General features: G+C 36.7%; 1 protein-coding gene across 1 annotated transcript in view; it reads right to left on the reverse strand.

Annotated features, from left to right (window-relative positions):
- Dhc98D (Dynein heavy chain at 89D) overlaps positions 1–27,572 on the reverse strand; it is a 1,285,966-nt gene that overhangs the window by 37,391 nt on the left and 1,221,003 nt on the right. Inside the window, exon 64 of the mRNA XM_090406627.1 lies at positions 18,916–19,096. Coding sequence (XP_090262753.1) covers positions 18,916–19,096 — 181 coding nt within the window. The remainder of the gene's footprint in view (positions 1–18,915; positions 19,097–27,572) is intronic.

Genomic DNA, 27,572 nt, shown 5'->3' on the forward strand with positions numbered 1-27,572 from the left:
CACTCTTTAGGGACTTGACCGAGTGCAAGACTCGTATTAAAAAAATATGTCAAGACAGGTGTCAACTCCCTGGCACATTCCTTCAGAATACGTGGCAATATATTATCAAGTCCCACAGCCTTATTAACATCTAGTTTACTCAACTCCCCAGTACACCTCTTGCTCACTTACAGTCAGTCTCTCCTCCCCATCATCTTCTGCTCTCAATCACTCCATGAAGTCACATTCACGAGATTGAAAGACCTGTATGAACTGCTCATTAAGTATCTCTGCCACACATTCCGCAACAGCTGTCTTTATACCATTTTCTCCAATCAATGTCATCCTTCCATAATCATTCTTTCTTTTCTGGCTACATATCGAAAGAACTCCTTAGGATTCTTTTTGGCTTCATTAGCTAACTGCTGTTCATACCTCTCTTTAGCTACCCTCACCAACCAAGTCATCCTCCTTGTCTGGTCTTTGTAGACCTCATGGAATTGGTTGTTTCCACTTCGCTTATGCTGCCTCCACAATGCCCTCTTTCTCTGTATTGCATGCTCAATCTCTTTATTCATCCATCTCACACCTACTTTATTTAACCTCACATTTGGAATATATTTAGACGTTGCATCTACTAAATAGTTTTTGAAAATCCCCCAAGCTGCACTGATTTTTTTTCCAGCTAACTCCTCATTCCCTGTTACACACAAGCTGTTTCCTTAGCTCTTCATAAACACCCCCCCCTTTTGTAGTTCCACATATACCCTTTTCTAACAGAGGTCCTCACACTGCTGGCAACCACCCAGGTAATCACCTCATGGTCAATCTCACCAATTGGTGGATGATTTGACACCTCATTTATAATTACATCCTCTGATGAGATGACCAAATCCAAGACCTTCAATCCTCGCGTGCCCTCTGTTACATACTGTCCGAGGTAAGTATCCCTCAAAAACTCAAGAAACTAATTTTCTTTACTTCCAGTTGCTATCTCATCATTCCAGTGTATATTGCCATAATTAAAATCACCCATAATCAGGGCTGGCAGAAGCAGGCATGCGGGCACCACTATGAAGGGGGCGCTGCCAACAGGACACGGTTCATAAGTTTATTTTGAAGAAACAAAATTTTTATCATAAAAACAAAAAATTCTTAGAATGATCAATATTAAAATAAATAAGGCCGGATACACCGAATAAAAATAAAAAAAAAAAATTGTATATTGCCGCCTCTTTGATCAGCCGGCTGTTTATAATTTTGCGAGAGCAGGCTAAATGCTTGCTTGCAGAATGTTGTGTCTACTGCACTCTATCTAAAGTGCAACAGTGAACGGTTTTTATACACTGAAATGAATTTTCATACAAAACATTTGTTGCTAGTTAACCAGTCATAGGGTACACATCTCAGTAGGCTACTGACAGTGGCGCAGTGTGGACCATTATTCCGTCTCTGTGTTGTGTTGTGTAATATAGTACTCATCTCAGTAGGCTACTGACAGTAGTGCAGTGCAGACTATTATTTTTTCTCTGTGTCGTGTTGTGTAATAATTTCTTGTGGGTATGAAATAGAAATGGAATCAAAAATTTTAAAAAAAGTTATTCGGTGCACAAAATCATAAGCGTCATGCTGCGAAAGAAGCAGCTATTAAGAAACAAACTGGGGCTCTTAATAAATTTGTTAAAAAATATTCTGATGCAGATTGTAACTAACTCGATACATCAGATATCAGAGTTGAAGAACCGTGTACATCATCCAGTTTGCATGAAACTACTATTGCAACTATTGAACAAGATAACAAGATGCATGATTTAAGTGAAAAACAGTTAGGAGAAGATTTAGTTGTTGTTGACCACGAAACTAACACATTGTTAGTCTCTGTAAATTTAGAAGATCCAGGTGAATGGGGAAATATTGATGAAAAATTATGAGTTGTTTTAATTGAAATGGGGTCTGTTCAAAAGAAAAATATAATATATCCCTTTGCTGTTTTTTGCTTTTGTTGCAAACTTTTCGCACCTACTGAATCAAGTAGTCTTGTAGAAGGTTATAACGAGTGGAGAAATGTAAGTACAACTTTACATAGACATGAAACTAGTTTAACTCACATGAAAAATTTCTTAAAATGGAAGGAACTTGATAAAAATTAAAAAAAAAAAACTACAATTGATTGGCATACTCAAAGCGTGTATGAAATGGAAAAGAAACATTGGACGAGTGTTTTAGAACGCTTGATTGAAATTATAAAATTCCTTGGTAGCCAAAATTTAACTTTTTGCAAATTATCTGATAAATTATATGAAAAGAATAACGGCAATTTTTTAAAATTAGTCGAATTGTTTGAGAAGTTTGATCCCGTTATGGAAAATCATGTTGAAAGAGTCCTACAAAAACAATAGAGTACACTATTTGAGTAAAGCCAGTCAAAATGAAATATTGGAAACTTTAAGTAATGCAATCAGGGATACCATTTTATTATCAATTCGAAAATCTAAATATTATTCCATAATTTTAGACTGCACATCGTATGCAAGCAAAACAGAACAAATGACCATTATTATTCATTTTGTTTCCTGTGACAATGGAATTGTCAAGATCAGGGAAGATCAGATCGTTTTAGGTTTTGCAGATATATATCAGATTCCACAGGTTTATGTGCAACAATAATGGAACAACTGGAAAAATGGAACATTCCCACTGAAGACATGCGAGGTCAAGGGTATGATAATGGGGCAAATATGAAAGTTAAAAAATATGGGCTCCAAAATTTGCTTTTGAACAAAACTCCTCAAGCTTTTTACGTGCCATGTGCTGGTCATACTCTAAATTTAATCATTAACGATGCAGCCAAAGTGAATGCAGATACAATTAGTTTTTTTGCAATTATTCAAGAAATATACAATTTCTTTTCATTCTCTTACAAACGTTGGGCAATCCTTTTAAAGTTTGTAAAAAAATTAACATTGAAAAAGCCATCAGAAACACGATGGGAAAGTAAAATTAATGCAATCCCCCCCCTCTATGATATCAATTAGGAGAAATTTACGATGCACTTTTTGAAATTTTAAATAATGAAAATTTTAATAAAGAAACTCAGCATGAAGCATGAACATTATGTGCTAAAATAAAGGACTACACATTTATTTGCTTTCTTATAACTTGGCATGATTTACTTAACAGAATAAACCCTGCGAGTAAAATGCTTCAAGACAAAAATATGAACATTACACTTGCTTTACAATCTATCGAAAATTTAAAAATATTCTTACAAGAATATCAATCAGATACAAATTTTAAAGAAGTTCTAAAAACGGCAAAAGAACTGAGTGAAGAGGTGGATGGAGAACAAGAATTTAAAACTGGTACAAAAGTTCGATGACGAAAGAAGACACACAATTTGACTACGAGCATCATGACGAAACTCACAATCGCCAGAAGATAAATTTAGAGTGAATGTGTTTTATACACTTCTAGACGTTTCAATGTGTTCGTTAATAGAACGTTTTGAACAACTAAAAACATATTATGATAATTTCAATTTCTTGTATAGATTACTACAAATTAATAACGAAGATTTATGAAAAAATTGTGACGATTTAAAGATTCTCTTGAAGGACGGTGACAATAAAGACGTAAATGCAATAGAACTATATGACGAGTTATGTGCTCGCTTTCCGGGATATTTTTCGGAAGGATAATTTAAATATTCAAAACCCTTTCGATATTCTTAATTTTATTGTGTCCAATAATTTATCTTTCCCTAACTTTTCAATTGCTTTAAGAAACTATTAACCTTACCTGTTAGTGTAGCGAGTGGTGAACGTTCCTTTTCCAAGTTGAAATTGATTAAAACCAACTTAAGAACAAGTATGCCAAAAAAAGCTTGTTAGTTTGTATTGAAAATGATTATGTGCGGAATTAGACGTTAAGACCATTATTTCTAATTTTGTAAATATGAAATCAAAAACCCTAAAATTTAAATAAAAAAATTTCAAGTATATTTATGTAATTTAATTTTATTTTCGGTTATTCTGTAAAGATGTTCTTTTTTGAATACTTATATTAAATTTTCTAATTATTTCTGAATTCTTTTCTTATTTTCTCATCTATCTTGAGATGATTCTCTCTCATCTATCTTATTTTCCTAAAAGATAGTTCCACTTATAAAAATTATTAAAAAATTTTTACAAGTTACTAAGAATTTAGTAACTTGTAAAATGCAAGAATTTTTTAAACTTGAGTTCAAATAAATTTTAACTTTAATTAAAATTTATTTTAATTAAAGTTAAAAGTTTGTTAGCGATTCAGATCAGTGAGAACACTATAATCCCTGTATCATTTATTCAACGATTAAAGTGAAGTGGCTTTATCAAAATTTGCTTTAACTTTTGAGAAATTTTTGAATATTCGGGTTTTTAACGATTATCCTGCCTAGTCAACACCCTCAGTTTGTTACATTTAGCGAACCAACGTGTGGCTGTTATGTCAAAATTTATTTAAGAAATTTCAAATAATTAAAATTTTTATTACTGTAAAAGAACCACACATGCCCGGATCATTACAGGGGCGCTTAGATAGAAATTGCATGCGGGCGGCAAAGACCCTAGCGCCGGCTCTGCCCATAATGATCACCCTTTTCTTATTTGCTTGGCTAATTTGATTATACATTTCATTATCACTACCACCACCCATATTTCCTGGTCTATAACATTGTGGAATACTTGAGAATTTGTAGGCTGCAGACACTAGCAAACAGGTGAAAGAGGGGTGATATGATTCAAGTTAGAAACTTCTGAAAAGGTTATACAGAATTTCAGTAGACAGAACTTTTCATTTTATGGAGGGTGGGGAAAGGATGGGAGGGCCACCATTGAAGTTGAATGAATCCTGTCAAGAAGGGGATGAGAGCTAGATTTTTCTCTCATAGAGTGGTGCGTTATTCGAATGGATTGCCTTTGGATGTTGTGTGTACAAGTAGCGTGAATGAATTCAAGAACAAGTATGACAGCTGGTACGAATAGTATGGCATCGTTCAATGAGCTCCTGATTCCTGGAAGTCTCTCTTAATAACAATATTTTAGTATTTCTGGTCGAATATCTACTTCAGCTGTCTTTCCATATTTCAGGTTTATAATAGCTTTTTTCTCTACTTCAAGTATTGATATATATTCAGATGGTATTCCTCTTGAGTGTTTTTTCTCACCATGCTGTCACTGCTTGTTACGTTTACCTCATACCATTTCAATTTGCTCCAACTTATGTAATAGTTTTCGATGCAATATTCTGTCAAATGCCTTTGCAAATTCCAGCAGTATCATGGTGTAACCATTTACTTTTATCCAATTCTGATGTAACTTTATTATAAAATGTGAATAAATTACTGAGGAAGGACTACTTTTACAAAGCCATGTTACCCCCCTACAGAGTATCATATTTCAATATACTCATTCCTGCATTTTACTTTTACCCAACTTTCTTTAATACTTTAACCACCATTCCAGAGATATTACTTGGTCTGTAATTTGCTACCTCCATCTTGGAGCCACTTTTATGTAATGGAACTATCCCACTCTTTTCTCACTCGCTTGGCACCTTGCCAGAACTGAGATTTAGATTAAATATCTTCATCAAAAAATGTGCAAATGAACTGAGCTGACATACCATCCAGGGCAACCTCCATATTCACATTGATATTTTTCAATATACCCTTTCAATATACCTTCAGGTCATCTATCTCGATGCTCACATCAATTTCTGTCACTTCAGTAACTGCAAAGTTGTCACCTGGATAATATACACCTGCAAAGTGATCACTTAGTAACTAAACTATTTCTTCTGCTTCTGTCACTTTCCTACCATCAGAACTGAGTAAAATTATCTTTCCATTTTTATTCTTTCTTTTATTATTATTATTATTACCCAAAGACCTCATGGAGTCAAAGACTCATCTGGGAGGTCCTTTTATCGCCCACACAGCTCATTATACCGTGCCTTGAACACCTTCAAACTCCTTGCAGACACCACACTCTCAGGCAAGGCATTCCAATAATTTACAAATCTGCAAGAAAAAAACCTGCCTCTCACTTCCCTACTCACACCCTCTTTATACAGTTTCCAGGGATGGTTCCAGGGAAACTTTGGTTCTGCACCGATCTCCCACTATTTTCTGTACAACTTCTCCAGCATTGATCCTATAACAACCCCTTACCAACTTGTAGGTCTCTATCATATCTCCCCTCTTCCTCCTATCCACCAGACTCTGCAAATTGCATCTCCTCAATCTTTCCTCATACTCGACATTCCAAAGGTCAAAAACTACCTTATTCAGTCGCCTTTGGACCCTTTCCAACATCTCTTCATCCTTCTGAAAACCAGGTGACAAGATCTGAGCACAATAGGTTGAGAAGTAGGGAGATTCTTGTTCCTTTGTAACAAGAATCTCCCTACTTCTACACGTCAGTGTCCTCCGCATCATTCCCAGAAGCCTTTGTGTTGTCTTCACAATTTTGGCTATGTGTCCCCTAAATTTCAGATCCTTATCCACTATTACCCCCAGATCTCTTATTTCTTCCACCTCCAACAATATATCCTCACCAAGCATAAATTCTGCATCCGATCTTTGTTTTCCAAATTTCAAAACCATACATTTTGCAACATTGAACTCACATCCCCATTCCTGTGCCCAATCACGCAATTTATTCAAGTCTTCTTGTAAGGCCACATCTTCACTACTCTTTATGGTTCGTCCCAACTTTGCATCATCTGCAAACAACTGAATATCTCTATCCAAATCTTCACCTATATTGTTAATATACAAGTTAAACAGTAATGGCCCTAAAACAGACCCCTGAGGCACTCCACTTGCTAAATACTTGCTATATAGTGAAAAAAACACTTTCTGATATACTTTGGCCTGCTTAGCTAATTTTCTTTTGAAATCTGATTTAGCCTTCCTTCCTTACCATATTAGTTATCCTTATTTGTGCTTTATACTGCTTATGGGAATGCTGATCACCTTGGTGTTTATATTCCTTCCACAATGCTTTCTTTTTCTTTCTTTTTTTTGCAGCTTCTGCTTTATATTGTTTGTCATCCACTTAATCCTTATGTGGTTTATCCTCTTGACCCTGGGTATGCATTCTGATGCTGCTTCGCTCAAAATATCCTAGACCACTTCCAATGCACTAATGACATTCATTCCATGTAGTTTCTTATGTCATGGCACTGCTCCAAGTTGCCTTCTAAGTTTGTCATAATCGGTAGCTTTGTATGAGTTTATCCCCAGTTTATCTGGGGTTTTTCCTCTCACAAGCAGGCAAACCGGCCCCATGAACACACACACAGCTACAGACATAGGACATGCTGGGAGGCATAGGGCTAGCCACCTTATCCTTGGGAGGGATATGGCTTAGAATGGCTAAAGATAGCTCCGTAACAGGCCACTATACCTAATACCTGAAGGGAAGAAGAAGCTAGCTTTGTACGAATAGTTCCACATAAACCCTTTCTTGACTGAAATTTCAACTTGTTGAGTAACCTCCCATGACAAGACTGAATGGTGACTTTCTCTGATCAGAGGCAGAGTTACTACTGCAGTTATAGATAGACTTAATGCTATTGCCAGATCCAACACTCTCAAACCCATGGTCTCTTCTATCACATGCTGTGTCAGGTAGTTATCTCTTAGTTTTTTTTTTCACGTGCCATTTTTTCATGTGCCCTTTCCTCCTTCCAATGTATATCACCATAATTGAAGTCTCCCAAGATAATTGCTTGGCCTGCACTCATTGTGCTAATCTGCTGATGCATGTCATCCACAGCTTCTTCTGGACCCTCAGATCTATAGCAGCAACCCACAATATATTTTGTGGTTGCTGACACAATGAATTTTGTCGCCTCATGCAATAGCATATTTTTCCACCCCTTCCCTCTAAAAAAAAACTCTTTTAATGATGTCTTAAAAGCTATGATGTTAAGCTAGGCTTCAACATTTCTGATCATAAATTCTAAATAGTAGCATTAGCTAATGAAAATTCATAAGTTAATGAAAAATGATCATAACCTATATTTTTTACACAAAGAGAGGGACAATTAACTCTTTAACAGTGGAAATTTGTTCTAAAAATGTGCATCTGCATGGGTAATTAAAATCAAGGGAAGACTTGATTTTAATTATATAAGACTATATAAGCATCAAATGCAGAGTAATTGCACCTGCTGTAAATTTTAATTATATTATAACAAAGTGACAATTATTAAAAATTAGTTTATTTGAAAATTCAATAATTTTATTGCCCCAGAATTCATTAATATCACAAATACTATCAACACATACTATCAAAACAATATTATATTGTTTTAAAAAAAAAACATGAAAAATCCACAGACATATAAAAAAAGTATAGCAATTTGTGGTACAATTATAGTTTATAAAAAAATCAGATTCGACTTGCTAAAAAATACTACAAATTAGGAGTGCATTGCGAGATCTTTTTTAAAAGCTTTTCATAGAGTTTTCATATTTTTTGGGGACAATTAAGCACCGTTTGCACAGTTCTCACAACAAATTTTTGGAGTGGATGGGGATGGATACTAAACTGGTGATATGGATAGAAGAATGGCTCAGGGAGAGATACCAGAAGGTGGTGTATGGAGGAGCAGAGTCCAGAATGAGGCAGGTGACCAGTGGTGTGCCTCAGGGCTCTATGCTTGGGCCATTGTTGTTTAATTTGTACAAAATTGATATAGGAAATGGCTTAAAGAGAGATATTCAGTTGTTTGCTGATGATGCAAAGTTGGGTAGCACAATAAAAAAATCAAGCTGATGTTGAAAGTTTGCAGGATGATTTAAATAAGCTGGTGAAATGGGCAAAAGGTTATGGATGTCAGTTCAATGTGGAAAAGTGTAAAGTTATGCATTTTGGGATTAAAAGATTACCAGCTGTGTTCTACATTGATGGAAAGGTACTCCAAGAGATTGATGAGACTAGAGACTTAGGGGTGTTGGTGGATAGGGAGATGAAGTTCAGAGGACACATTGCTAAGGTGTCCAAGATTGCACATAGGATTACTTGGTTATTGAGGAACACACTAACATCCAGAAATAGAGGTTATTATTCCCCTTTATAAAGCTTTGATACTTCCATATTTGGATTACTGTGCTCAGGTCTGGTCACCTGGATTCCTTGGAGATGAGGAAGTTGTGGAGAGGGTTCAGAAGAGAGTGACTAAGTTGGTGAGTGATGTAAAAAATGCTCCCTACATTGATAGATTGAGAGCTTGTAGATTGCAGAGGTTGGTTGAGAGAAGAGGGGGATATGATAGAAACATATAAAATTACAGAAAGGTTTTTACAGGATTGATGCAGGGGAAATGTTTCAGCTGTGTGATAGTGATGGAAGAACAAGAGGTCATCCCTGGAAATTAAGGAAAAGTGTGGTTAACAAGGGTGCGAGAGTAAGGTTTTCCACCTGGAGGGTGGTGAATGAGTGGAATGCATTGCCTGTCTCAGTTGTGAGTTCTTCGTCTGTAAATGAATTCAAGAAGAGAGATGATAGATATTGTTTTGATAGTTTGGGTCTCCCATGATGAGTCTACTGACTCCATGGAGATACCTGTAATAATAATAAATAATTTAAACTGCGTGCAATGGTATTTTATTTGCTTCACATATAACATTATTTTCATAAAAAATGAAAAAATTCATCGATCATTAGATTCCTTTATAATAATAAGAGAAATATATTTTTTAATTTTTACTAGAATTTTATTTTTTTGTTACAAAGGTAATTTATTTTTTCACATGACGAGTATACTTGTCAAACACCACTAAAGGGTTAAAAGAAAGAAAGAAAGAAAATAATATATTACTATTAATTTACATGTAAGTAATGCTCATCACATCATATAGAATGAAGAACTGCTAATCACAAACACGTAATTATGATAAATATAAATGTTGTAGATTTTAGAATATGTGTCATGTCTTAACATAAGTTAATTTACATTTTCACTGTTAAAATGTAAACCCACTGTTTAAAATGAAACTTTTCTTGCTTTCATATTAACAAAATCACAAATAAGGCCAGTGTAGTCTAATTTCTGACTGATTTCACAGTCGATCGAAATCATGGCAAGACCTTCCAATTGAGTTTCAGCCATTGTATTGTAATGTAAATAAGTTTTAATTTTGAAAGACTACGCTCGCCACTTGGGAAAAGACAGCATCTGCATTAAAAGTATTGCTGAAGATTACTTCAGGACCGGCTGCATTCCCTGTGCTCACCTCAATGTAAAACATGAAAAGACACAGTCATCACATCAATATTAACACTGCATTGTGGACTGGTCAGATTCTCACTTACAAATAAGAAACAACGGAAATCACACATGGAAGACAGAATAATGACCATTGTCATGTCATACAAAATTTCAAATTAATTCAATCATTCTGAAATTTTATACACGTGTAAAGGTGCATTCGTCAGTGAATAAGACATGTGCATCAATGTCCGGCTGCACTGCAGTCTGCTGCAGGAACCACTGTGCAAAATCCACACGAGGCTGGTAATCTGCAGGTGTCAAGGCGTGCACCCACTGTGCATGGTGGGGTGTAATCGTTCGTCTTGTAGAACTCGCCACACCGTCGATTGGGGCTCACTTATGGCATGGGAAATTGCTTGCGTGCTACATTCGGATGATCTGCAACCCTACGTAGAATTTCCTCTGGAACACGTGGCATCCTCACACTCCTTGCATGCCCTGTATCCTGCATGCCACTGACAAAGGAGCCAATTTCGCACAGATACCGGTACAATCACTGAAAGGTTTTACGATCAGGCACGTGTCTGGTCGGAAAGTGCTCTCGGTACAGTCTTTGAGCTTCCTTCGCATTCACGTCAGCAGCTCCGTAAATGAAATGCATGTCTGCCTTCTCCTGATTTGTGAAAGAATCCATCCTTTTTGCACTCCATGGTAGAAATAACAACGACTGCAAAATCCAGCACTTAAAGTGTTCACTGGAAAGCGCCCTCTAGCGCTTCGCCACTTGAGTTCGGACCATGCATTGTATGATGAAAAACGCTTGTTTAGGTGTGTTCTATCACTCCTTAAAGTTTGGCCCAAGAGTTCTGAGTCACCATGTATATAATGCAATCTTAGTACAGTAACATTAAGAATATGTTACTGTACTTTTATTAAGCAATTTTGATAAACATGCACGTACTTTAACCTCATGTCCAGGTCAACTCATGGCCAACAATGGAATCAGAAATAAATGCAAGATGGATGGTGTTCTGCTATTGTCACGTCGTTTGATATTAACACTGACAGTGTGATATTAAATGCAACATAATACATTCTTATAAATGATTGTGATTTTTAAAAAATATACAGTACAATGAAGTTTTATTATGTAAAAATTTAACTAACAACATCCTGAAGTCTGTATGTTGAATTTTTTCTTGACAATTATTTATAAGACTATTACACTTTTTTTATATAATCTTTGTCAAGTAGCTTTATTTTATCCTCCTACATGTTTCGCCAATTTTTCTATTGGCATTCTCAGAGAATACAAACTAGTAAGCTAAAATGAAGGTTACAGACTAGGTTATAACTGATGGTCATACAAAAAATTGGTATTGTGCGTGATAATGTGCGTGTCTCGTTAACGTGATTTATTCGTTGTGGCTCATGATGTAATTGTCATTGAACATCAAAGAAATGAACTTTCATAACAATTACGTCATGAGCCACAACGAATAAATCACGTTAACGAGACACGCACATTGTCACGCACAATACCAATTTTTTGTATGAATTAGAACCATCGGTTATAACCTAGTCTGTAATCTTCATTTTAGCTTACTAGTTTGTATTCCCTGAGGATGCCAATAGAAAAATTGGCGAAACATGTAGGAGGATAAAATAAAGCTACTTGACAAAGATTATATAAAAAAAAGTGTAATAATAATCCTGAAGTCTGGTTTCAACAGAGATGGAATAAATTACTTTTTTTATGATTTATTTTTTGTATAGCTGCCTGGTTGGCCGAGTGGTTAGCATATCTTCTCTCCAACCAAAAGGGTGCGGGTTCAAATCCCGCCTTGGGAATGGATGTTTGTGACTGTCTGTGAAAATACTAGTAGTGGTGGTCGGCAGTAGATGTCGTGGTGTAGATGATGAAAGTAGTTGGTGGAATGAGTGGTGGAGACAGAGAGTTGTAGAGTAGGTGCCCTCCCTCGATGAGTCTTTGTACTTTCTGGAGGTGTCATGTAATAATAATAATAATAATAATAATAATAATAATTTAGGCCCAATTTTTCCACCCCGTGCCAATGCACGTATTGCGCCATCAGCAGAGCCGGCCCTGTCTACAATCTTTCTTAAGTTCTTCAGTCTCTGAAAATACAATATCCAGTGCATTCTATCACTGTAACTCATCATTCTCTGACAACTAGGTCTCCTGATGCCAATAATGTTTGGCCAAGTTGAGCTGACCATTGCTAGAAACTCCTCTCCTTTATTTCTGGTACTTCGGGCATTTGTGTACATGCATTTCAACATCGCTTGTACCCAGTTACCCTTACATAATGTCATTACCTATCCATTCAGATTCGAAACCTCAGAAACCCCACCCAGCTCTTCACATCATTCATGCACTCATTCTTATCTAATAATATTATCTTACCATAATCAAATTCTTTCTTCTGCTTGCCATATATTGGGAAAACTCTCTAGTGTTCTTCTTCACCTGATTTTCTGATTTCTTCTCATACTGCACTTTTGTTGTCCTCATCTACTGAGTTACCTTCCTGATTTGGTCTTTATATTCTTTATACAACTTATTATTAATCTTATTCATCTTGTGTTGCCTCCATCGTGTCACCTTCTTCCAGATTTCATGTTTTATCCATTTGACAATTGGCATACATTCACACATCGACACTGTTAATTATCTCTTGGTCAGATCCCAAGCAATATTTATCTCCTTTTTGCTTAATTCTGCATTTTATGCTATACCTCCAAGTTATCTCCTAAGCTTCACATAATCACCAGGCTTGTAGCTCCACATGGCTGGCTACTCATGATCACTCTCGTCAGTGATCATGACAAGATTATTCCACTCACAATCATATCCTCTGATGAAATTATCAGATCTAAGACTCTTGATACTCACGTGTTCTTCATTACATACTGTCTCACATTAATTTAAGAAATTCATTTTCCTTATTCTAATTGTTATCTCTTTATTCCAACTTATGCTAACACAAAATCTCCAAAATAATTACCATTTCCTGTTCACTAATCTGTGTTACCTATGCATTTCTTGATCATCCCCCTCCTATGTTCCCCAGCTTACTACAACATGTGTTTGTGTCAAATTAGGAACTTGCCAAGAAATTATATTCTTCTTGTTTAATCCTTTAACTGAATATAATTGCACTAAGTTCTGTGCATGAAATATCTTCATGACTATGCTACTTATATAATAGAGGCTGATGACTTCACATCACTTACCTTAGTATCCCATAATGCAAAGCACAGTTCCTTTTGAAATTGCATAATGGCAGTTATGCCTCTTGGCTGAATCAATGACTGTTTTTTATTCAGAATTTGCCAAATCCCCTATATACCTTTGTGTCAGTGACAATTCTTTTTTCTTGTGTCTTCTAGCCATGAGAATTTGTGTACATCTGTATGTTGAAACAATGTTAGTAATCAGTGTCCATGTCCTTGAAATCTAGTAGGTGTGTACCATTTATTATTAAATCTTTTAATTTCCTTTTATTTATTGTTTATATCTCCAACAAGGATTAGCTTATCCTTTTTCTTTATGACAGCTGCCTTTGCTAATAACTTGAAAAGTTCCACTTTCACTCAGTGGAACTCTTGAATGAGCCCATAGGCAGAAATAAGCTTCATTGTCCAATTTCAAATTTTGATGTATGAACACATCATGCTACATGAATCTTAGAAGATTAAATATCATCATCATACACATGGATTTGGAAAGGACAATTTAAAGTAGGTAAATATAAGCTTCTGCAATTTGGAAATCAGAAATGGAAAGTTGTGTGCTGTAGCATGAGGATGTACTGTACTAATTAGAAAAGGCATGGATTTGAGGGAGTTCGAGGTTATATCGTAGTGTGTAGTGTTCGTGCAAGCTCCTGATAAGATAAGTATTATTTTCAGTTATCGTTGATAAAATTACTTAATATTGCGTAGTTTTGTTTGCCTTGCTTATTTTAGTGCGTCTATTTGTGTGTTTTTGGTGTGTTGTAACTTATTATTTGATAAAACACGTTGCAATAATTATGGCACCTGAAAGAAGGAAAATGGCGGCCAGTAATGATGGTTCGCCATCTTTATCAAAGAACGGTAGTATAAAAGAAATGAGTCAGTGTACTAGCTGTGAAATGTACGCTTTGCGGAGTGCGGTCGGAGTGTGGATAGATGATAATAAAGGATTGAATGTGTGTAGAAAATGTAGGGAGAATGAGGAATTGAAGTGTATTTCGGATCGTGAGTGTGATATTTTTGTCAAACTTCAGAATGAAGAAAATAGCGATATGACAATAAACGGCAAGGTTGTACATGAGAATTATGAGAGTGTGAATGATAGTATTAATGGTTTCTCAGAGAATAAAAAAGATGAGATAGATGCATTGAGTGAGATCGCGTTGTTGAATGGTGCGATAGAAAGGGCAAAACAGCAGCTAGAGTGCATGAACAAAAGTCGACTGAATGAACCAACCAATAATAAAAGGTATGACAGGAAAAATAGGCGTATGAATGTGAACATGAACAAAATGAAGGATAGAGTGCTGTATGGAGACTCGTTAGTACGAGGTGTGTTAGTAGAAGATTTGACAAAATCGTACCAACCTGGTGCGACCATAAAGGATGTAACTGAGTCTATTAGAGAGCAAAAGGAAAGGGTGAAAGAAATGATTGTTGTGGCAGGTACGAATGATTTGAAAGGAGATAAAATGGAAATGATAGAAGACCTGAATGAATTGTTTGAGGTAGCAAAAGAAAAGAGTGAGAGAGTTAGAATGATTAGTCTTTTGCCATGGTATGACAGTGAAATGTTTAAAAGGAGGGCCATAATTGCGAATGACTTTATGCATGGGTTATGTATGACGAGTGGAGTGGAATTTGTGGACGTGTGGAGTGAGTTTGATGGGTGAAAGGATCTATATAAGATGGATGGCTTGCATTTGAATGGTTATGGTGTAAGAACACTTGAGAAAGTGTTGCTGAATGTAGTGGATGTGCAAATTCAGGGAAACTAGATTTGTTAAGGGGGGGGAGGTACTCCAAACCTTAGGGAGGCAGTTGAATTTAGGATTAATATAATATGCTAGAGCAAATAAGGACAACAAACCAGAGTGGGATAGTTAATATAAGGCATCAAGGTAGGGTTGGGGCTAATGGGGGTCTTAAATTCATGTACACTAATACTAGGAGTATTAGGAACAAGAAGGAAGAGTTTTTGGCCATGGTTGGCACTTCCAGACCACAGGTTATTGGTATTAGTGAAACATGGCTGACTGTAGATGACATAGCTAGTGGGATTGAATGTGATGGGTATAGTGTGTTCAGGAATGACAGAGAAAATAAAATGGGGGGAGGAGTATTGTTGATGATAGCTGATGAGCTACAGCCAAGGAAAATAGAAGTTTTGCAGGATAGAGAAAAGAGCACATTTGAGGCCATTTGGTGTGAGATTGTGGCTAGCAGAACTAAATATACAATTGGGTGCTGCTATAGACCAGGTGATGGAAAAGATGGTGGTGACAGTATGCACAAGCAAATAGAAGAAATGGCTGGAAGGAGGGTGATTATTATGGGAGATTTCAACTATGGTCGCATTGATTGGAGTGAGGAGAGGACACACGGGAGGAAGGAACTGGATTTTATGCGGTTATTAAGGGATAACTATCTGCAACAGCATGTAATGGAAAATACTAGGGGTCAGAGAGTACTTGACCTAGTAATTACATCTGAGGATTTGGCTGTAACAAATATGACTACATTGCCACCAATCGGTGAGAGTGATCATAGGGTCTTAACTTGGGAGGTGGCTAAAGGTGTAGAATTTTCAATTAAGACAGGGTACATGTGGAATTATCGGGCTGGAAAGTATGACAAGCTTAGGAGTTTGATTGGCTCAGTGCCATGGCATGTACAACTGCAAGGACTAGAAGTTGATAGTGCATGGGAGGTAGTTAAGAAGTGCTTGCATGAAGCAATGGCTGACTGTATACCTAGAGTCCGAATAATAAATCAAGTAGGGATTAAATGGATGAATAACACCATTAAGCTTGAGCTGCAAAAACAGAAACAACTATGGAGGGAATTTAAGGAGAAAGGTGACCGGCAGGCACATGAACGGTATAAAGCGCAGGCCAGAAGGGTAACGAGTGTGGTAAGAAAAGCAAAAAAGGATTACAAAAGAACATTAGCCATGCAGGCTAAAGAGAATCCTAAACAGTTTTTTAGATATGTAGCAAGTAAAAGGAAAAATGTGCATGGCAGAATGATTTTAAAGAATGCCGATGGTAGGGAGGTAACTGAATCAGTTGAGATAGCTGAGTTACTGAGTGAGCACTTTGCAAGAATATATCATCCAGGTGGTGACATTGCAGAAACGAATAAACCAGTAGATTATACGGGAATTGTGGTGAATGAAGTGGAGGTGAGTAGTCTATTGCATAACCTCAATGTCAATACATCTGTGGGATTGGATGGTATACCAGCTCGTGTAGTACGAGAAGCAGCTAAAGAATTGTCAGTACCCTTGACCATTTTGTTTAATTTGAGTCTCGGGTCTGGGTTAGTCCCGAGCGGGTGGAAGGAGGGGAAAATAGTTCCACTGCATAAAGGTGGTTCCAAGACTGCTGTTGTAAATTACTGACCGATTAGCATATCAGGAATCATTGTCAAGGTCTTAGAGAAATTAGTCCAGAAAAGAATACAGGATTGGATAGATGAAAATGGGATATTGTATAGGGGACAACATGGTTTTGTGAAGGGTAGATCATGTCTCAGTAACTTGCTCACAGTGACGGCTGAACTGGATAGGGGTAATGGGTTTACAGTGATACTACTGGACCTTGCCAAGGCCTTTGACAGGATACCACATGGAACCCTAATCAGTAAACTGGAGCAGATGGGGATAGATATAGGGTTGGTAAGATGGATAGGAGGGTGGTTGAAGGAGAGATAGAAGAGAGTGGTTTATTCAGGAGTGGAGTCAAAAAGACGTCTTGTGACTAGTGGAGTGCCGCAGGGCTCTGTTCTTGGACCACTGCTTTTCAATTTGTTCATCAATGATATTGGAAAGGATTTGAGAGGAAGTGTTCACTTGTTTGCTGATGATGCAAAGTTGGGTAGAGCAATTGTGAGTGCACAGGATGTCAAAATTTTGCAGGATGATTTGGATAGTTTGGAGGACTGGGCTAGGAAAAATGGATGTCAGTTTAATGTGCAAAGTATAAGGTTATGCACTTTGGGGTGAAAAGAACAGTAGCAGTATATCGCATTGGTGGAACCGTACTCCAGGAGATTGATGAGGCCAGGGATTTGGGAGTGCTGGTGGATAGGGAGTTGAAGTTTAGGGGGCACATTGCAAAAGTGACTAAAACAGCTAACCAAATCACTTGGCTTATGAAAAATACTTTAACATGCAGAGACAAACAAGTTGTTGTTCCTCTGTATCGAGCCTTGATAAGACCCATCTGGACTTCTGTGCCCAGTTATGGGCACCAGGGTTTCTTCGTGATGGGGAGGAAGTGGAGAGGGTCCAGAGACGAGTGACCAAGATGATAGCAGGTCTGTGGAATGAACCTTATGAGAATAGGTTGAGGATTTGTGGGTTGCAGAAATTGGATGATAGGCGAAGGAGGGGTGATATGATTGAGACATTCAAATTACTGAAGGGTTTTTATAAGATTGATCCAGAAGATATTTTTGAAAATATGACTGGTGGTGGGAGGACTAGGGGCCATGCATGGAAGCTGGGCAAGAACGTGGTTGACAAGGGTGTTAGAGCTAGGTTTTTTACTTGGAGAGTGGTGAATGAGTGGAATAAGCTGCCAGAGTCTGTTGTGGGTGCTACGACCATGAATGAGTTCAAGGCAAGATATGATAGATACTGTGTGAATGTTGAATAGTTGTTCCAGACATGATGTTAGGGCCTCCCTCGATGAGTCTGTCGACTTCTTGGAGTTTCCCGGAACAATAATAATAATATTTTTGGAGGCCTTGACTCTTTTCTTTCTCAGTCTATTGCTATAACAAGCAGATAACAGTTGAAATTAAGTAACATATTACAAAAGTAGTAGAGATGTTGCAAACATTATTACAATCATAAGAAAGAAAATTGGATGAAAAAGTGACTATTTTAAGGATATGAGCAAACCATCTGAATTAATGGACCCAGCATTGGGTGTAGATTTTGTAGAATAAAGCATGATGCCTTGAAGTACAAACGGAGGTAAACTAAGTAATGCAGTATCAGCAATAATGAATATTAGTTATCATAACAGATATTACACTATAGAACCAAGGAAATTTTTGCGATAGAGAAATTGAAAAACTTGAGACTTAAGTTACTGATAGCAACTTATTGGATTTATATGGCGAGATTTTCATGGAACAGTAGGGGAAGGAAAAGAAATTTTTTTTTAATATTTGCTTTTTTCTTCTCCTCAAAGAAAATGAATGTTTATGAGGTAAGTGAAATACACTGTCAAAGGCAACAAGCAAAAGTGTGAATGAATTTAAAAATTCAGTATTGACATATGTTACAATAATCCTTAGTTTTGGTATTTTTAATTATCATGGATTTTAAACAGAAAGCAAAGAAACTACTGCAGTATTGTATTCAAAATTCACAATTGCATTTAAAATATTGTAACTAACCTATAAGTGGTGTATCCACAACATCACTTTCAGAGTCAAACTGGGTTACTACAGAGTAGAGTGAAGAGCGGTCCAGTGGCCATTCATTTAAACGGCATGCTGCTTGAACAAGGGCAGTAAGATAAGACTCAGGAATGTGTAGTCCTGAAAGCCACATAACTTTGGGCTCGCCTTCTTCATGCTTAAATAAAATTCCAGTACATACAATGAATTATTTAATCATATAAATATTATATCAATATATTTCTTTTTTTTTTTTTTTTTTTTTTTTTTTTTAATAATTATGGAAGCATAGTACTAAATTTCTAATTATTTAGTGAAATTAATTTTATACTTAGAAACTGTTTTAGTTGAAGTGAGCTTAGATGTCTCCTTGCTTCGATTCACTTCACTCTTAGCTCTCCTGTTCAATAGTTGAGTAGGCTTAAAAAGAAATGTTAGGGTTGAGTGCTAGAATTTATAGCATTCGAGCAGGGGCGAATGCTGGTTTTGAAATTCATGCTTGCTCTTGGAGTGAGAGGTGTGATTGAAGTCTGATTAGTGGAATAATGATTACTGACCATTTAAAACTATATATTTAGAAATTTATGTACATTTAATCATACAAATAAAACATTTATTTTACAAATGATATTCTATCTTTTCAATTTAGCTACTTGAATACAAATTCTACCCTACGGTTCTTCTTTATGAACTGGTCAATAACATCGTCATAAAAAGTTGGTTGTAACTTAATTTTCCCAAGCAACAAGCACTCCTGTAAAGGCTGGCTGAAGCTCACTGGCTACAGCTACTTTGACTGTGCATGGCCTGTTTAAGACGACGTGAAGGGAGTGAAAATGGCTATGCACGAGTATGAAATCACAGTGCTGCAGCAAGGACCTGGAAGCTCCAACAACTGAGCAAGCCAAGGTAGTTTTGACTAGACGAGCAAGCATCGGCCTTCGATACACAATGCAAAGCTCAATTATTGCTGCACAAGCTTAAGACGTCTTCTGTCTACAAAAATAAAAACCTAAATAGAATGCTTATAAATGCATGCATTTATTAACAAATAAATATTACTTCTTTCTCAAGTAATGAGCTTGCGCAGCAAGCATAGAGAATTCGCCCCTGCATTCAAGGATCTGATCATAAACAGATATTTTATTATTATTATTATTATTTTTCTTACCCCCATGGAGTTACAAGGCTCATAAGATCAAAACTAGTGAGCACAAAGTCTATCATACCACTGCTTAAAATCATTCATATTCTGCATGCTTACCACCAATGCATTCCATGCAAAAAATGTAATTCTTACCCTTTTGCTCACCACTTCCTTTTGCAACTTCCAGGGCTTTTCTCTTGTCCTTATTCCTTTCCCTCATTCTACCATATGAAAAATTGTCTCAGTGTTAATACAATAATAATCTTTCACCAGCTTAAATGTCTTTATCATATCCCCCCCCCCTTTGCCTTCTATCTACCAAACTCTGAGGTCTGCATGCTCTGTCTATCCTCATAATCAACATTGTACAGTCCTGACATCATTTTTGTTATCTGTCTCTGTACCCTCTCCAAGGTTACTTCATCCCTTCAAATCCCAGTGACCAGATGTCATCTGATCAAAGCTTTATATAATGGGACCAGCACACTTTTATCTTTTGTGGTCAATGTTGTTCACAGCATTGCCACAATTCTCTGAAATTTCTTCACAACCTTTTGCAATATGTCCACAGAATTTTAAATCTCTATCCATAATCACCCCAAGATCTCTTGCTACCTCTTGCTTCTTCCAGTATAACTCCAAGTAAATATGAAGTATCCCATCTGTGGATCCCAAAATTTTAAAACCTTACATTTAGTTGCATTAAATTGACATCCCCCCATGCATTTGCCTACCCTTCCAGCTTATTCAAATCCTCTTGAAGAGCAAAATATCAGCATCATTACTAATAATCCTCCCTAGCTTCACATCTACAAACAAATGAAAATCTCCCTGAAGTCCTCTGACAATATCATTGACATAAAGATTGAACAGCAACGTTTGCAGAACTTAACTCTGTAGAGATCCACCATGTAACCTTTCTACTCTCTGTGCTGCTCCCCCATATACAACTTAATGAAATCTATCAGAGAACTAATCACCAACCAATCCACTAACCTGATATCCAAATCTATATGATCCAACTTAAAAATCAAGTCATGTGCCATCCTGTCAAATGCCTTGGAAAACTCCAAGATTTTGCATTGACTGGGTGAGTGATCGCACATTCATGTGCTATGAAGATGGCTAGGCATGTGGAAACCACTTTGAGAAAAAAGTTAATGTTAAAGTACAGAGTAAAAAAACTAGGGCAGATTTAGGACATGATTTGAACAGATTACTAGTATAAGTGGAAAGAAAAGAAATCAGAATACATGGGAGTTAAGATATATTTGGAACAAGCAATGCCAGGCTGTATTCTGAGGATTAGAAGGATAAATATTTGTTCTTCTAACTCTGGGAATAGGTTGTTCAGTTTATATTATTATTATTATTATTATTATTACACCTTCCATGGAGTCGACAGACTCATCGTGGGAGGTTCATTCAACTGACAGCATATTTATCATATAGAATCTTAAAATCCTTAACACTCCTTGCATTAACAACACATTCTGGTAATGCATCCCATTCACTGACAATTCTCCATGTAAAAAATCTACTCCTCACACCCTTCTTCACCACACTTTTACATAACTTCCAGGAATGACCTCTGATTCTTCCCCTCTCACTTTCTACTCTTTCTATAATCCCCTCTGGATTAATCTGATAAAATGCTCTCACTAACTTAAATTTCTTTATCATATCACCTCTCTTCCTCCTATCCACCAAACTCTGAAACCACATTTCTTCAACCTCTCTCCATAGCCAGCATTCCAAACTCCTGATATTGCTTAGTCACTCATCTCTGAACCCTTTCCATATCACACTGAAAACCAGGTGACAAGATCTGAGCACAAATAGTCCAAGAGTTATCTGACTAGTGTCTTCTACAGTGGCATAACCACTTCCTTATTCTTGCATGTTAGAGTACTTATCATAGCAGCACTACGATGTGCAGCCTTTGCAACACTAGCAATATGCACTCTAAACTTCAGTCTACTGTCAACTATCACTTCCAAATCTTGCGCCATCGATATAGTATGCAGCTTTATATTTCTGCACTCCAAAATGCAACACCTTGCATTCATTGATATTAAAACTAAAAACTACAATCTCACTCTTTTGTCCAAGTAAGAAGTATATTCAAATCTACCTGAAAGGATTTAACATCAGCAGTGCTAGATATAATTCTTCCCAACTTTGCATCATCAACAAATAACTGAAGATTCACAGTCAGTCCACATGATATGTTGTTTACAAACAGGTTAGTGTACATTGCCTGCTGGTATCATTCAGAGATCAATTATACAATTGTTGGCATACTGTAGTTCCGTCAAACTGAGCGAATTGATTAAATTTTTCCAAGTTTTAACTCAGTTTGACAGAACTACAGTACGGCAACAATTATATAATGCATGCTCATGCAACGAACGCGTGTTCAGGACACGGACTAAAGATTCGCAATACATGCTGACATTGTTACGTGAACGTATCAACTTAGCTACCTTATAGTTACTAACGGTTTTGTATTCTTTGTACTTTGTGCATTTATAATTTCTTTTGTGTTTATCGTTCAAGCCTTGAGAAAACATAGACAGGTGCTAGCAAAACTGGTAGGTGTTATTATATGAACATATATAGTAATTAAAAAAACCTATGGTCACGTAAACAATAATAAGTCTTATATTTTAACACTTCATGACCAAATATGAATACTTTAAATATCTTTAGACTGTTATTTGAAATGTTTTGCCAATGCATAAAGTACATATGCATTCAAATTAGAGCACTATTATTAAATTAATATCCTTTTTCCTCAGAGCTGAATGAATTCTCAAAATTTGAAGCTACCCCCTTTTTGCACCAAATTGCATAAAATATGCCAACCTAAGGTAAACAATTATATTTTTGTTATTATCCTAAAGACTCCATGGAGTGAAAGACTCATCTAGAAAGTCACTTTATCATACACATAGCTCACCATACTTAAATGCATTCATATTCTTTACAGACACCATGCTTCAGGCAATGCATTCCAATCATTCATAACTCTCGATGCAGAAAACCATTATACAGCTTCAAGGGATGACCTCTTGTTCTTCTCCCACCAATTTATGTAAAATCTCTTTGATGTTAATCCTATAACAACAATCCTTTGCCATCTTCCTTGTCTCTATCATATCACCCTAATATCCACTAGACTCTTAAATTGCATCTTCTCAACCTTTCTTTGTATTCAACATTGCAAATATTAGAAACTACCTTAGTCAATCACTTTAAATCCTTTTGAAAATCAGGTGACCAAATCTGTGCATAGTAGTCTATATGTAGCCTAATCAAGGCCTTAATGGAACCAGAATTTTCTACAAGTCGATGTCCTCTGCATCATTGCCAGAATTCGTTGTTCTGTCCTCAGAATTTCACAATATGTCCTCTATCTTAAATAACCTTAAATAACCATCCAACATAAATTCTATATCTGATTTTTGAAAACCTTACATTTTGCAACAGTAAACTTGCATCCCCACTCTTATGCCCATTAAAATCACCCCCAATATCATTAACATACAGGTTAAACAGCAATGTCCTTAAAACATATGCTTGAGGCAACCCACTAGTGACTTCCCTCTTCTGTGACATTGCTCCCCCATACACGACTTGCTGATATCTATCATAGCCAATCTCCAATCCAATGCACTAGTCTAATATCCACCCCATTCACTCAAGTTTGACTATCAACTTATCATACAGTAATCTATCAAAAGCCTTTGCAAAATCTAAGTATACTACTATGTATCCATCTCCTTCCAGTGCAGGTATCACCTTATTGTAATAAATATGTAGATTATCAAAACAAATCAAAACAAGATATTACCACTGTTGTCAACCTAGATCTGAATCCTGGTTCTCACCAGCCTCTCCAACACTTTAACCACATATGACACACAGATTAGCCTATAATTTAATGTCTGAGTTCTGTGACTTGCAATTTTGCAAGTCACAGAAGAAAGATAAAACTACAAGCTTGCAATTTTGTCCCACAGCTTTATTAACATTAAGTTTGTTCAGTTCCTCAGTTTCATCAGTTCTCTTCCTCATTACCTTGTATCTCATTTAACCTTCTGTCTCTTGGAATACATTTAGACATTGCTTCTACTAGATAGTTCTTAGCACCCAAGCAGCATTGATCTGTTCTCCACCCAACTCTTCATTCCATGCTACAGCTGCAAGCTGTCTCCTGAGCTTTTCATAATCACCAGCCTTGTAGTTCCACATATGCCCTTTCCTCACAGAAGTCCCAGAAGTCCTCACATGCATGGCTGGCAACACCCAGGTAATCACTTCAGAGTCACTCTCACCAACTGGAGGGATATTTGATACCTCATTTATAATGACATCCTGTGATGAGATGATAAAATCTAACACCATCAATGCTCGTGTGCTCTCTGTTACATGCTGTCTGAGGTTTCTGTCCCTCAAAAACTCGATAAACTCATGTTCTTTACTTCTGGTTGCTATCTCATCATCCCAGTTGATATTGCCATAATTAAAATCCTTTTTCCTATTTGCTTGGCTAATTTGATGGCATTTCATGGTTGCTACCATCCACATTACCAGGTCTATAACAACATCTGACTAAGTATTTTATTCTATTTACTTCTATCTCATGCCATACTGCCTCAAAACTACTACCACTACTCCCCTCTCCCCCTGCATCTACCTTGTGTGGACATAACTCTTTTTCTATCATCAATAGCACTCCATCTCTCTTTTTATCTTGTGTATCTTTATAAAATCCATCATACCTTCCATCTGTATTCCGGTCAGGATGTCATCCTTATCCAAATATGCCTCACTTATTCCAACACTTTTTGAGTGAGCAATCTCAATCAGTGCCACCATTTCATTTCTCTCATTTCTGACATTCATAGAAACATAACAGCTCATTCCTGGATCTAGAACACGTTTCTCTGATGCCACTAATTAGATGTGACTTCCCCATACCTTCCTTGAGCCATTTTTTTTCTCCTTACTCAACCCAGAATCTTCTTCAAATCCTGTTTTCTCTATATCCCAGACCATCCCATTGTTCCTTTCATAATTAAAATAAATAACAAAATGTTGTCACAAATTTATTCATTACTATATGGGAATATATCAAAAAATATCAAACACACTGTTATGAAAAATAAAATGAAATATTTACAAGAAATAATGAACATTAGTCACAAAGTTGTATACAGTGCATGTACTGTAACTATTATAACTCTGCAGTGGCTTATTGGAGCTATCTGTTTCTTACACCAATCTATTCAGCTATTAATTTTTTATAGATACAGTACAACCTACAATTTTCAACTAAAAATGAAGCTACCTCCATTTTCACAGCAATGGTTTCCATTCGACTCAAAGATGATTCCTCTCTTACAGATTCACTTCAACCTCTATATCACAAATGCAGTGTTTATTTCTGTGTCTGTTCTACAGGTACTTGGTCTACTGAACTGGTAACTCCTTTACTATGCAACTACTTTTCTTCTTCCTCTTTTATTCCATTTACCTTCATCCTCTCAAACAACCTAATGCAAGTAGTATATCCAAACAACTATAACCTGCATCTCTAAAAAAAAAACAGTCAATAAATTTCTCTCTGAGTCCTCCTCACCTGTGTCCTATTTATATGACACTCATGTGCTTATAGGTTCTTTGACTTCTCATGTATGGGATTAGTATAAAAAAAATCAGTATATTTCTTACTGATGTGTAATATAGTACTTACATCTATTTGATAATCTCTGCAATTCGCTCAACATTTAATGTTGCTCAGTCCAAAAACACTAATTTTTATTCTGCTGGATCTTCTCAATTCCCGTGTGACAAGATCTGAACAGTAAATTCATAAATGGCATTAATGTCTCATAGAATTCACTTCTTTATTCTTGCCTGTTCATTATATTTCTCATTACAGTGCAAATTCTCTGCTACAAATATAATACACTTCCAAATTATTATCATTTATCTACTTACGCTATTAGCTGTGGGTTGATTTTTTTTTGGTTTATTAGACACACATATTCATGAGAACAAAGAATCATAATTTTTATTACTTCAAATATTTTGTCCAGAAATTAATGGGCCATCATCATTGTATCAGCATAATCACAAGATAAAACTAGAACAAAGAAAGTTCTGTATGCAAATAATAAAGATCATAGTTTTTGCATGTATAGGCACAAAGTATTTTCAGTATCAAAATGCCTCCAAATATATCTTTCTCCCCACTCTTCCAATATGCAGTGAGAGTGACATCCTCATTGACATGCCACTCTCACTGTAGAGGCTTGGACCCTCCCCTATTCAAGGGTACAGCAGTAAAATGGTTCTGCAGGCTGGCCGCTGGATAGTACATGGGACTGAACCAGTTTGCGATGAATCTGGAGGTATCCCAATCAGCCAGCGTCAAATCCTGCAGCCATATATTTTGCCAGTTCGTGACTGGAGGGAGACCAGATACTGTGACTGCAGGGGGGGAACTGTCGAAGCCACAAATGAACAGGAGACTGAGTTCCCTCTGTGTGGGTGATATGTTTGCCTGTCACCTCTCACTGCATGCCCTGCTTTCTCTTTATCTCTTCTTAATCAGATATAATGGACCACAACCCAAAGAAATAAGATTTAACAACAGATCACAAAAATTCTTCCACAAAAAAATAGTTAAAAAAATCCAACCAAAAGAATCATAAAAACCAACAACAGAAATCCAATCAAATGACCACCAACATTAATTCTTACCAAAAAAAAAGTGTCCACATTCACTTCACCAAAATCCATGGCCTTAACATCAATATGTGCACCACCACCTACAGTCATCTAAACTAGAAGTACTATTTCTATCAGAATCAACCCCAACTGACAACCTCAAATGTCCAAACTATACATTACACAGCTTTTTCTGCCATTAGGATGGCACTTGTGTATTCATCAGAACCAACATACTGCCAAAGACTGCAAACCCTCGAATCCCCACTGTTTGATCTACTTTGGCTCAAAATTTCTCTACCAAGCCAACGTGCCCTTTTCATATGCTCCCTCTATCGCTCTCCAAACTCTGGCAACCACTCTGAGCTCTTCAACTATCTCTTTCTCTATCTCTAAAGCTTGATTTTCTGCAATTGAAATACTCCAATAGTGAGGTCATCTTTCTTGAGGATTTCAATGTCGACAACTCACATTGCCCCCACCCCCCCTTCTCCAGTTTCACTGATCAAGCAGGCAGGGATGCTCAGGTGTTTGCCATCAGCAATGACCTATCTCTCAGATCATCAGTCTTCCAACCAGAATACCTGACAACCCTGCCCCTTCAAATTGTCAACACACATGACCTCTTCCTAACAAGCTCCCCTTCCAGGTATACTGTGTTTGTCAGTTCTTCCCTTGATAACTCAGACCACAACCTCATACAAGTCTCTTTTGCCACAGAACTACCTATATCCACCAGTTCAGTCTCATGTCCTTTGGCACTACC

Source organism: Typopeltis vanoorti, chromosome 16 (assembly GCF_054136105.1).
Source record: "Typopeltis vanoorti isolate ZY-2024b chromosome 16, IOZ_Tvanoo_1.0, whole genome shotgun sequence".
NCBI classification, from domain to species: Eukaryota; Metazoa; Arthropoda; class Arachnida; order Uropygi; family Thelyphonidae; genus Typopeltis; species Typopeltis vanoorti.